The following is a 14,098-nucleotide window of genomic DNA, read 5'->3' as shown; positions in this document are numbered from 1 at the left end:
ATCCTCAAATTCAAACAAATGAAAAACTGTGTGTTTTGGGACTGGTAAAAGAAAATATATGGAAAAGAAGATCTAGTTAGAAACTGTAGGAGGTCTTTAAAGCAAAATGCCATGGTGAAATCCTAGTAGCTTTGACAAGGTATTAAAGCAGAATGGAACAAGACCAACCCCATCTAAGCACCTCCCTGAAGTCTGTTCTTACAGCCTTTAATCCTGTGGGCAGGGAAAGAAAGATGAAGGGATAAAGAGCTTTTAGGTTTTGCCTTGTATTAAGTAACATACCACCGATTTGAAAACAAAATGCTCTTTACATAAAGAGGTGAAAGCAAACTGCCGGAGCAGACGCAGTAGCCTGGTCAGAAGTCACGTAGAAGCAGTATTTTTGCTGCTTTCAGGACAGGCTAACACGTCTTATTGCAGATACTTTGCTGTTAATGTTATACTATTCACTCATGTTCAAACACTCTCTTGCAACATGTAACTGCCCGTGGGAAAACACCTTATTGTCTCATATCACAAATATATCCTAACCTTGCGTTTAGTCCTTGGACCTGTTAATGGTTAAAGGAGAGCACGTCTTAAACTTCTTTTTGACACAAGCCCCGTGTGACCATCTTTAAATAGGGAAGCCAGCATGCATATTAATCTGGTTTTCAGCTAAACGGCCGTCATTTGGCAAGGCACTTCTGTGGAAAAACCTTGAAACCTTCCCCATTAAAACTTTTAGATCACCAAGTACAAGGTCTCCAGAAGATAAATTACAAATTGACGTAAACTGGTCACACGTTACGTTTCAGTTTATACCCAGAAACACCAAACTGCGTTAACTCTGGGGATGGTACAGAGGGACTGAGCAGCAGTATCTTTTGTACACTTACTGATAAATTCAGATTATGTTCCCTGACACAGCTATCAAATACTTTAAAAGGCATAATTCCTTAAATTCATACATACCACATTTTATTGACTGGAGTAGTGTCTGTATTCAAATAGCAGCATACAAAATGAATGCTCCCCTCAACCAACTCCCTTGAAGAGCCCAGATCACTGGAATCATCACGATTGAGATTGGTAAACAGAACCTATATTTTAAAGAGATATCTTCTCACATTTTAAACTTCAGATTATCTGTCATCTCCAATACATAGACACAGATATGATGCAGTTTCGCAATCAGAGAAGCTAACATAAATGCTATGCTATCTCAAAAGGGTGATCTTGTTTTCCTTTTCATATGTGGCTATATATTCTTGTGTCCTCTTTTCACATTGCCTTTAGCACATTTACACCCATGTGGCATGTTAGAGCAGATTATTCATCAAATGACTGGTGAGGTTTTCTTGGTGGAATTTCTTATCCCCCCCTTTAATTCTTTAGTTGACTCAGCAAACCAGTGTGACACATTGCATAGCCACACAAATCCTCCAGCCGTCACTAAAGAAGGAATAGGAACACAACCAAAACCGATGGGGAGTGCAGGATTAGCCATTTTGTTGCTAGATCTTTCTCAGATCAGATTAAGCTGATTATGAAACTGTACTTTTAGCAGCACTGCACAACCTCCTAGCAGGTTGAATGTGTGGGGGCCCTTTCAGGGAAAGAAGAAAATGCACAGAATGAACAGATATTTCTGAGTGTGCTCTGAAAAAGCAGTAAGTGCACATCACAAAAGAAATGTTTTGGGAGAGAGACCTACATAATTAACTGAGCAGTCCGTGAGCTGTCACTTACGGGTGTTTTAGGGGAGGGTTTTTTTGTTGTTTTTTTTTTCTCCCCCAGAAAAGACACGTTATTAGGTTCCTGCCATCCCTTTACTGCTAGATCTACCCATGTTAAAAGAAAGCTGAGATCATCTGCGTTATCAGAGTATCTGATAACATGCCACTAAACTATGCTTTATTGATTTAAAACAGCTATTTCAAAGGCAACAGTCTACAATTCTCTTGATTAAGGTGGAATGAAGTGGATATTTAACAAGTGATTATGAGATGTTCCTGATAGAATGTTTGCCAAAACGAAGTGTAAAACAATATCCATTGCAATAAAAACCCATTGGAACAAAAGCATAAATATAAGTAATGAGTGTACATCTCACACCCTTCCAACAGATTTCTGGGAAAAAACAAAACAAAACCAAAACAACACAAGTTGCTTGGAAAAGGGCTATTCATTAACAGTGACAGGAAAAGAAATATACCAAACTATATATAGATGTTCTAGATCTCTCAAACCAATCTTTTTAATGAATTAAAGATGCCTAGGTGAGCATAAATTCTAGATCAAATTCTACACTTCTTCGAACAGAATCAGGCCCAAAGAGCAGTGACCCCTTCTCACACAAGGCTTGGCACCTTGGAAGGTACAAATCCATGTGGCATGAAAGTACAGATTCAAAAAATGTACCTTGATGTTCTACTTGATGGCTGGTTTTGAACCTATTTAGGAATCTGTGAGGCTAAGTTAGAGTGCAAAAAAAGACATTTACAAAATCATACCTGGAAATAGATATTTAATTACAATTAAAAATCAGTGCCAAAAGATAGACTTGTAGCCACTAGAAACATAATTGTAAAATCCATTAGAGCAATGCTGCTACCCAACACAAAACAAAGACAGCAGACAAGCCAAAAATATTTTAAAAGATAGTATTTGTCCCCCAGCTAGAAATAAGAATCTGAAAAGAGGAGATAATCTGACAAAAGCAGGAAAAGCAAGGGACACAAATGTTTGTTGGGTTTTTTTTAAAAAACATTATTTGGTTCATGAGGTTCTAGGAGCAGTATGTTTTACAAAGCAAATCTATCAATATCAGACAGCACAGAAGAGACAGAAAGAGACGGGTAACTCTCAAAACTACTTATTAAAAGCTAGGTATATTTTTGAATAAACAAAAGGGGTTGTTTTTCCATTTTCTCACTTTGCAAAAAGGAAGTTAAACTCTGTTCACATAAGTGCTTTATCTACTTCTGGATATGTCTGTAAAACAGCACCAATAATAAAAATAAAAACTCTAAATTGCTGTTCTGTAAGAACTCAATTGATCAATATTAATACTGTGTCACAGTTACAAGTTTCCAGGGATTTAGTGTCGTAAACCAGATGTAGTGGGAAACAGCCTCATCTGCTGGCTTGAGGAGATACTATCAGGTGTCTATGCATAGTTTAGTACTTGTCCTTTTTTTTTCCCACTCCACTTACATCTCCCATACCTCATACAGTAAAATCTACAGGACTGGGTTTTGAGGTTTTTCTGCTGTTGCACGATATTAGCAACAGCAAAAACATTTACACACACACTCCTCAGATGACTGGAGATCCTAGATAATTTGTTAAAAGGAGAAGCTCTGAATCTGCTTTCCAGCTCCTGCCCATTAACATAGACAGTCACGTCTAAAGAGATTTTTCAAAGACTTCCCATTATTTAGTTTTAAGTTTCTTGTAATTTTGCTGAAACTCCATAGTGTTTCTAATCAGCTATCCCATGGGACTCTTTCAAACATAAGTGTTTGATGGACATTTTTTTGGTGTTCTTTTTTTTTTTGTTTAAAAAGTTAATTAAGAAAACTTCTGAAAGAGGATTATTGGAAAACATGCTGGCTTATCTCATTAAACTTTTTATGAGGAAACATTAGCATTGAAAAAATCATGGATAATTTAGTGGGAAACAAGAATGTATATTTTGCTGTCTTTTTAGTCTCAATGAGATTAAAATCTAAACTTCTGCAAAGCTACACATGCAGTATTAATGTTGACATGTTCTGAGAGACTGATTTTGCAGTCTCAGTATTCTTACAATATTGACTTAAAAACAACAACCCCCACCCCCCAATACATATATTCTTAAAGTGTTCCCTTCTCCTTATCTGCTCTTACAGATAAACTGCACTCAGGGCCCTGAGTGCATTAACAGGCTGTAACAGCTCTGACCAGCCTCCATCCATCTTTCTCTGTAATGCTCCTCTGCAAGCTCTCCCTAGCCCCCCAGAAGTTTAGGTGCAGCTCTGATAGAGCACAGCTGCGTGGCCTTGGATCTGGTGGATAAGCCTGAGGAGGTGCAACTGCAAGAAGCCACACTTGGTCCTTTGCTGCTGGCTCGGGAGCTGCACATCAGCTCAGGTCCTTGCCCCTTCCCCAGCTGCACTCAGGGAGCAAGCGAGAGCGGCTGCTCTGCAAGGGAAGGCAGCCAGGGGGGCAGCAGGGCACAGCGCTAAGGGGTGCAGTCCTACAGTACCTGAGCAAGAGGAGCAGAGCAGGTCTGGTGAAGGTCACCAGGGATGGCCCAGGCTGGTGAGTGCCAGGCCACCTGTAGTGACGAGGCAGTCCAAGGTCAAGCCAGGGAGTTAAGTCACCAAGGCAGGGTACAAGGCCAGGCACAAGTGTCTCTTCCTCCTGCAGACCGTCCCTCTTCTACCTTTCCAAACAACTGGTCATTACCTTTATTGCTGTTATGTCTTACACACAGGTCTCCGTCCTTGCCAAGGCCGGGGGGTCCTACACATAAGTATTTTCCATATCCCTGTGTGGTCTGTTAGCCTCAGGATACTGGTCTAAAGTTAATATAATTTGGTATCCCAAAGTTAAAGCTATAATGACTCATTATTCCATTATCTTGATTGCAGAAAGTACTTTAAAGAACATGGGTCACTCAGGTTACTTGAATTACCTTGGCTACACATTCTATACTTCCTTCAGAGAAGACTGATCTCATTCATTTTCAAAGGGCCGATCAGTTCCAGTTCTCATTCAGATCAGAAGGTTCTGCATTCCTGAAAGTTGGGCCACTCTGTTTCAATGTCTATGTTCAGATGGAAGACCTTAGGTGCACAGGAAAAGGTTAAAAGCCAATGGAGACAAAAAAAAAAGGAAAAACTTAAAATGGGAATGAGCATACAGATGGCAGTTAAAGATGCACTTTAAAAGTCGAAGGAAACCAGAAGCAAATAAAACAAGAAACATTCAGAATATTGAAGGCCATAAGCCTAAACTGTTATTTCTGCACGCAAATTGCGTTTCAGAGATTAGTCCTAGAACCTAATTTATTATGATGTGAAAATCATACCATGACTAATTCGTTATCAAGGGCATGACTCTATTAAACACAGTTGTGTAAAGAGGCTTTACAGGAGACTCTTCAGGAGACTACGTATCCACACTGATTCAAAGGGAGAATTGCCATTTCAGGAATAACCCATCAAAACCTGACTCACCAGAAGTTGCTCACAGCAATTATTCAAGAAAGGAACACAGCCTAACCAGTACTTACCTGTACTCTACATAGCTATATGAGCTATACGTATATTAACCTTCTTGGACAACTCAGAATCTCTGAGAGGTGTAAAAACGATTTATTAGAAGATCCTTGTATAAGGATCACTCTGTGATCATTCAAAGTAAAAGGACAAACATACATATCTTATCCTGTAAACTTTCAGCCTTCCCACAAGTGTATTCCTTCCAGTTCATGAACATTTCCCAAGAGTCCTTCTGAGTTTTGAGAAGAGTCTGAATTTCGTGGTTACTTTTAGTCTGCATCACCTCTATTGCCCACTCTCCCTCCCCTCATCTGCCTACAAGCACCGTTGTACCACACTGAGCTCTTTCTGCAGGGGATACTTCGCAAGATCAACACCACCATGTTTCAGCGGAATGCCAAGTAAATCCTGCTTATGCATTAGCACTTTACAGAAACAAGAGATCTTTGGAACACAATGACAGAGCAAAGAGCTAACTGAAAAAATGCCCCACATACATAGACTGATCTATCAGGAATTTCCTCTCACTAACAGTAGATTTTAGAAGTAATGCTTCATTTCATAACCAAAGATGCTGTGCTTAATGAGATATATTTTCCTGTCTGCTGAGTATTCTTGCTATATCATATTCTAGAAGGACGTTATGGTGTAGCTTTGTTATTTTTTATTATCCATGCACATAGACGAGCTTTACAAGATATTGAGGATAGTCACAAGATCTTCAGAAGACAGGCATGTCCAAATACATACTAGGAGTAAAATGAAATTACATCAAACTTTCACAAGCATCATACTGTTCTTATAGAAAGTTTGATTGTCCTTTGTTGCTCTCAAATTTTCAGGCCCACTCCTTCATATTACTGCAGAGATATTTTCACTCTAGCAGAAATTAAGAACTAGAATCTTTGGTTCTAAAAATATTTACCTTCACCAAAAGTGACCATTCTTCTGCCACCAATTTCCTAAAGCAATCATTCCAAACATGATGTCTAAAGTAAAGGAAGTGTTGCTGGGAAGTCTTTCAAATTAAAGCACATACACAGGAACCCTTTTCTATGAATGGGGAGTTTATATAATATGTGAGAGGAAGAACATTAACCTACTGCTTTATTTGTTATTATATTGAGATGTCCACAAAGGCATCTAGTAGACTACATAAAAATATTAAAGATAATCCCACTTCCGAAAAGTATAAACAAAAATGCAAACAGTAGCTCCATAAATAAAGCATAAAGGTAGAAAAAAAATTTCCCCCCAGACTGTTAATCGTTAAAGTAAGCTCAGCTTTGTCTTATTATAAAAGGGGCAATCACCTTTAGATTTTTCATACACGTTTTTCAGTTCCTCCATTTTTCTGCAGCGCAGTGAAACGTTTGTCAGAACACAGGTTTATAGCCTGTAAAGGGTAACCCTTTACATGTTCTACATAACGAACACTCTCTCTTTAGGTGATAGGCCTCCCAGTCCTCCAAAATGGGGAAAACATTCAACAACTACTGAAAAATGTTGGTGGGACAAGGTGAGAGCCATCACTGGCGTGACACGCATAGGAAAGGAGAATACTGGAAAACCCAGAGACCAGTTTGATTACAACCACATGAATTCAGATATGAAAACAGCACTTACAAATTTTGGGGGGATAGAGGGAAAGTTAAGAGAAACTCAATGAATTTCAAACAAAAAGATAAATCAAATGCCAATGAAAGACTTCAGCCTGTCCTTGTAGAAAAATGTTAAAAATTGGAAAGTAAGAATAAAACAGGAGACAACTGTATTATAAATGAGAAAGACTTACTGGGAAAAAGAGCAAAGGATATGTTTTAGGGCTATTAATTCACTGGCAGTGAAGTAAGAATAAAACTAGCTAGAGATACAGGCATAAAGTTTAGATGCAGTTGCTGAAAAGGGAACTCCAGCTTTAATTTATTTAGTTAGGTGTCTGAAGTACTGGAAATAAAATTCAGTTCATCACAACAACATGTTAGATAATTAGTTTATAAGCAATGAACCACACCAGGAGATATGTTACTAGAAGAACAATAACCCGGCACTTCTACTTCAGAAAAGTCAGTCTTCAGAAATATTGAAGTAATCATCATAGGAAACAACTTCTGTAAAATATGAAAATATTTTAAAACATATTAGCAGAAGGTATAGAAAAAAATGTGTATGGCTTTTTAGAATCCTGTTTGATATGCTGGATGAATATGCTATAGCTAATTTTTTTCAAAGCATAATTGTTTGCTGCCCCCCCACCCCACCCCTTAGTTAACAAAGCTGATACCAGATCTCAGTAGTCTCAACTATAGATCCTTGTGAAATGACACTGGAACAGACAATTCTCTTTGCAAAAATAACTTCCAGGTCATTTCAAATGCTATCGCCGCTAAGAACAGAATACAAAAGGTACATTGCAGTATAGTGTTACGCTTGCCAATCTGGTACAAAAACAAAGGACCTGTAATAAGGCTGGAAAGAAATGCCTCATAAAAGCTCTGGATTAATCTTCTCTTTTTATTCCAGTGCTGGTTACTGTTCCAGTTCTTATGATTGTTTTCAAGACATGGTGTCTGCCAATAAAGCAAGCATTAACCTTCATTTCATGTTGATGCAAAGGTTTAGAAAATTTAATGAGAAAAGATTATGTGAAGGACAGAGAAACCACTGAAAGGTAAGAAGGGAGGAGAAGGCAACAAGCAGTTGTCTTGTATGTGCTTTTCTTCCGATTCCTAGTCATGTAAATTGAGATAGATCCACAGCCTGCTCTGGATCAGAGCTAAAAAGAAACCCTTTAACTTCAGCAAACTTTTGCTCCCAGACTTCAGTTTTCATTCCACGGAGCGTTCAGTGTTTTAGAACATATTTAGAAAAAGAGTCAATCTTAAAGGCTTGTGGAAAAAAAGTCAAATATCTGTTTACTTTAGAAAATACACACAGCTTTCCCAGAATATAGCATCGAGATCTATAGTGCACACATACAGTTGTGAGACTATTCACACAGACAAACCAATTATTTTATTTTCTGGTGAAGTGACTCCCAGAACAGTTAAGGTTTCAGCTATGACTAAATCTTCATTTGATACTTCAGAAACTAAAAGGAGCTCTATGAAGCAAATACACAGGACTCGGTTAAACAGTGCAAGTGCTTGAAATGTTCATCTAGGCCTGAGCCAAAAGGCTTTTAATGTTAAACATGGGAGTAATTCTACTGACTTCCACAGAAGCAACAACCTGCTCTTACTTCAAATGTGTAGCATTGAGTCATTGAAAAAAAAAATCTGAAGATGTCATACTAGCTAAACATCATTTAGTGAAAAGACTAATGATAAAATCAAGTGTTCCATAAATACTGCAGTTCATGATTCTGAATTAAGTTTGTTCAGCAAAACCTCCATCCATCAAAATACTAATTCCACATTAAATGTTCAGCACTACTACTAAATTCAAGTACATATTTAATTACTCTCGACTGGTGTCTTAACATGCAAACTTCAACCACTTGAAAAAACAGCTCACAAGCCACATCAAAATATTCAATGCCTTTGGTTTCAGTATCAGCCCATCACACTGAGAGGCAAAAAGTACAAGACAACACTCTCCCGATGTATTTGTACATCTGTTTCCTGCCTCGGAGGAAAATCCCTTTGACAAAATCCTTGTATCAACCTTTAACATGCAGTCAAGAAACACGAGCATGTGATGACCTCTGGTATATCCAGAAAAAAAACCCAAACTCAGCATAATTCCTGGAAGTATCCTGGATTTGGGTAAGTAACGCATTATTCTGAGCACTAAAAAAAATGTTATCTCATGATACAGATTAGAAGAATTCTGTTTTCATTTATATTTCTGCAACCTTAGAATTACAATCTTCCTAACAACACATGATGATCCAAATTCACAGAGTAAGAGAAGGCAAGTCTAAGGGATCAGCTTTTGTTATAATCCACTCCAAGAATATATAAAAGCATAAACAACTGTAGTTTATATTCTTCTCCATCATTCCTGCATGTACCTTTATACAAATCTAACCCTCAGGTTGCACATTTGCAACAGAAACATTCACATAACAGTGTTTTGATGCTAATGGTGCTGTATAAATATGTAGGGGACTAGTGCAAACTGTCAATTGCATATTCATATCATACATATGTATGGTTGTTAAAATAGAATTGCATATAAAGATGTTGTACGCTATGAATACTCATTAGTAGTTTACTCACCTATATGTAGCATGTGAAATAAAGCTTAGGTCTTGCAAATAACATAATTTCTTAGTATTTATGAATATTTGTAAATATTTATAAATAACGGGCAACTTCCTTTCCTCCTCAGAGCCCCAGTGGAGAGAAGTGAGTTCTGTGTTGGCACTCAGCGTAAAATGAAATAAGTTTAGTGGTCTGATGATACAACAACCTTGCTTCTGTGCAGCCTTCTCCTCTGACCTCCTAGAACTACTGAAACAACTGGGGCTCTGTGTTCAGATAGTTTAAGGAGTATTTTATGGTACAACCTACCTTTTCCCTCAGTTTTCTTGTGTGTTTGTTCATTCTTCATTCACATAGCAGAGAGTCCTGGGAATGGCACACAGAAATAATATCTGTCATCTGAGGTTAAAGTCACTTATGTCAGCTGGGTAAGGTGATCGATTTAACAACAGTTTGCATGGCTGGGCTCTACACTGCATCATCCCAAACATCACACTGCAGTTTTGAAAGCTATATAGTAAAAATTGCCTTATGCAGTTGGTTGTACTTGCTACTACTGAACTACAAAGAAAGTTTCTAAGAATCTGTGCTCTAGAAAGTTCATATTCAAAGCTGCTCCATGACAGCATCTACAAAGACTGTCTTTATACTTTTATACATGCATTTTTCTTTTAAAAATGTCTTCCATTTCAAAGATGAACTTTCATACTTGGCATATTTCCAAGATTACAAACTTTTTTCGAAGTTGGGTATTTAGCACAAGAGGTTTGCTTGAAACATTATAGAACCATTTTGTGATATAATTTTTCTTCTTCCTACTAAAGCACAACAGAATTATTTTATCAGGAGAGATATTTGCACCTCTGTCTTTCAGATTTGCTGTTTAATTTAACTGAACAGATGTTTATCTTCTTTTACAGTTTTTGTTTCTTTGGATTTTTAAGAACCACTGGGGAGAATAACATACTATATAGCTGCTTCTGCTAATGAGGCTGTACAAATACCGCCATCAATAATCTGGGGGGAAATTGTTTAAAACAATGATAAAACCAAGTTTCTCACAAATCACAATTTAATTTGCATTCTCATTGCTTCCTGACACTTTTTAGAGAACTATTAGTGATCCTGATTGCAAACAAGGGGCAGCTGAATCTCACAGTGCAAAGTGATTCTCCCAAGCAGATTAAAGGTTCTTTCATGCAATTCCATTTCAATTAAAATATATTGCCCCCCCAAGAAGTTACCCAAATTACAAGCTAAAATCAGCAGTTTACTTCTCAATAAAAATTTTACATAGCTTTATAATGCAAAGAAGAGTATCACTTGTTATTACTGGAATAAATTCAGTCCTCAGAAAGAAAACAATGAAAATAGATGAGCCTATTACTCTTACAGTATAAAAATTATCAAGAGTGATTATGGCACCACAAGAAAAAAAATTTATAAAAAGTAATACGGTGACATTAAAAAGTATCAACCTTACTACTCAAGAGCCAGAATGCCTCTATTAAACCCAAGTCTTCCCACTCTGCCATGGCAATGTGCAGCAGCCTGGAGGAATCTCACAAAGCCAAACTGATGACTGTAACGATGCTTACACTGATACAACATAAGGCAGAAATTAAGATGAGATCAAAGTTCTGAGTCACACCCTTTACCATACCAGTAAGAAGAAAGAAGAAAAAAGGTGAAACAGAAAAAGCCAACATACACGGATTATTGTGAAGTACAAAAAATCTGAAGGAAGCTAAAAATGTGAAAGAAAAATCACGGGTTAAAATAGTTAAGAAAAACAGCTATGCAAAGGCAATGACCTTTTAAGATATATCAGCACGTAAATGAATTCTGGTACTGAAAAGATGAAGACGGTAAAATTGCTAATGTGAGGCAAAAAGCTGTAAGTGTTCAATAAATATTGCCTATCTGTATTTCATAATGGAGATAACTTTGTACTATATGAGGAAAATGAAATACTTTCAAAACACTCATGAGTAAAACAGATAATATCAAGATAATAATTTTTAAGATTTCAAAAGGAAAAAACATAACCATAATCTAGAAAAATGCCCAAGAGAACTGCCTTAGGGTATCAGTGGGACCCTGATGTCTATTTTCAATGTATGCGGGAATAACTTGAAAATTTGTCCAGTGTAGGTGTCCCGATATAAAAAAGTAACAACTGATAATTGCAGGAGAGTTAGAACACTTTTAATCATGGATTAAATGTAAAAAGGAGGTTAATTAATGAAATATTAATTCACTTAATAATAAGTGTAATTAAAAGGAGAACAATATCATTAATGCCAGTCAACATGGTTTTATAGAAAAGCTACCCTGTTAAACAAACCTGGGGTTTGTCCTTTGTGTGAGTAATTGCAGTAACACTATTTAGGCTTTTATAAGGCACTTCACCTAAAGCACGTGGCATTCTAGACAGAAATAACAGTGAAGAATGCATTATATAAATTAAAAATGAGTTAAGTGAAAGGCCTCATATTTAGCAATTATGTCAGTACTAGATCTGAAGTAATTTTACATTGTTCTCAGTGAAGTGAAAATCACAGTACTGTCAGTGCTGGAGGAATGGCAAATAGTGGGAACGGTGTGATCCAGATCAGTTGGTTCACTGCACTCATTTCTTGAGAGCACATTCTCATGCACATATTAAAAAATTGACTGAGTGTTTGCATAAAGCATGTATGTAAATCCCAGTTAAAAGAAAATTATTTATGCTCAAATTTAAAAAGCCTAATCATTTTAATCCTTTAAATAAAAAAAACAGACTTGATTGCAACATAAAGTGCACACAAGAGACCATATTGAAAGGCTCTTTCATATTGAGGATGAAAAAATAAAGACATCAATGTTTAGAAATCAAACTTTAAAAACATAACAAATTCCATATTTGAACTTAGCTAAGACTAAAGGTAATAGAGCCTCAAACAAATACAGACAATACCCTTACCTCTGGAAGGTTTCCAATCAAAATTATACACCTCTGTATTCTTAGGTGCGAATAATGAGTCAGGGTGCAATATATAGGAATTGCAGCTCAAAAGCTGTCAGGGGCTATATAAACTAACAGGACCTTCTGTCTCACTTGGATTTTACAACACAGAAAGACAAATATTACTTGTCTTTGCAGCAAGGCAACGTTTTGGAGAAACAGGCAAATGTATGTTTTTTCCTCTATAAATGTTTCTTCCTTCAGCTTTACTTATACAACAGTTAACCCATCCTCATACAAACAGGCACGAGAACAAATATACCCTTCTTCCATGTATTTTTACTGCATCAACAAGGCTGGCATGTAATAATTAATTCTTCCTGTAGAAGAATCCTGTAGAAACCATTCTGTTCTAAATCATCACTGATCAGATGCTGTCAGTCTCGCGTGACAAGTACATAATTTTAAATACATTAAGATTTTGGCTTGTTTGTTGCAATAGCAGAATGCAGAACTTGCACCTTTTAGGCAAAACACAAAGTTAATTTTATTTACCTCCTCCAAATAACAGCCTCCCTGGCTTACTACCAAGAGCTCTGTTCCCTCAGAACAGCCTTTGTGCTGTTAGTAGGTCTTTTGACATTTTTTTAAAGCAATGGAATGTAGTTCTAGATGTCACAGATATTACAGTGTATTTACTTGCAGCTCAAGCATTTTATTTGCTTCTGTGCGTTCTTGAAGCTCCCCAGTCTCCTCCACCTGCTTGTCTGTGGAGTAATTTAAACTCCATGCCTGTAGCTGAAGTATATGAAATTGAACTTGAATTACACTAACAAAAACGTACTGTTCACTGATAAATATCAAACTTGGAGAGAGCATAGGATACTTGAGACATTATACAACGTATGAAATAGCCCATTTAATATGGTAGGATTAATAGATAAGAAGCAATAGAATTCACTATGGCTGGGAGTAATCCAGGCTCTAATCTACTCTTACACTGAGACACACCAGGCGGGAACAGAACATCTGAAAAACCCGCTGCACCCTACTTCGTGTCAAACCGCACCCTACTTCGTGTCAAACCACACCCAGTAGCTGGAAGTCATACCCTGTGTCCCAAGACATCTTTAATTTGACTTGGGAGTGTTCACTGCTATGTAAAATCCACTGTTAAACTAAAACCTTCATACAACATCTTTTCAGATAGGCTGTTAATATAATGTGCAGCAAGGCCAATTACCTTCCAAATGGAATTTAATCAAAGAGGGCATCTTATCCTTAGCACATTTAATGTTATTCTGTTCAATTACTGAGAAATGTGTCAAATATGCCCCTTAGAGGTCCTAAGGAAATAAATATGCAGTGCAGGTAATTCTATCAGGGAAAATTCTGTCAAGGAAAAAATACTATCTCCCCAAGAGAATAAAACAATGTCATGATAACTGATTTTCAATCTTGTATAATAAAAAGGCAATTTGCCACAAGACCTTTAAGACCCATCTGTTAAAGTAACCCAGAAACTTATTTACTGGAGTGATAGACTAGAATTACTGGAGTGATAGACTAGAAATAGATAATCAATTTTTACAAAGTTTTAATTACTAAGAAAATTGCACTATGCTTTTTATTCAGATTAAACAAATACTACTAGACAAGCCAGCCTCCAAGATAATAAGTCAAACAGCAAC

The 14,098-nt window shown here is 36.9% G+C and overlaps 1 protein-coding gene across 1 annotated transcript in view; it reads right to left on the bottom strand.

Moving 5' to 3' along the window:
- IPPK (inositol-pentakisphosphate 2-kinase) overlaps positions 1–9,821 on the bottom strand; it is a 46,572-nt gene extending 36,751 nt beyond the window's left edge. The window contains exon 1 of the mRNA XM_026857734.1: positions 9,770–9,821. Within this exon, the coding sequence (XP_026713535.1) occupies positions 9,770–9,802 (33 nt within the window). The 5' untranslated portion in view covers positions 9,803–9,821. The remainder of the gene's footprint in view (positions 1–9,769) is intronic.
- Between the last annotated feature and the right edge of the window lie 4,277 nt (positions 9,822–14,098).

The sequence above is a fragment of the Athene cunicularia genome, assembly GCF_003259725.1.
Source record: "Athene cunicularia isolate RWA chromosome 12 unlocalized genomic scaffold, athCun1 chr12_part1, whole genome shotgun sequence".
NCBI lineage: Eukaryota > Metazoa > Chordata > Aves > Strigiformes > Strigidae > Athene > Athene cunicularia.
Note: the sequence above shows the minus strand (reverse complement) of the source record. Positions and strands in the feature narration are given on the sequence as shown.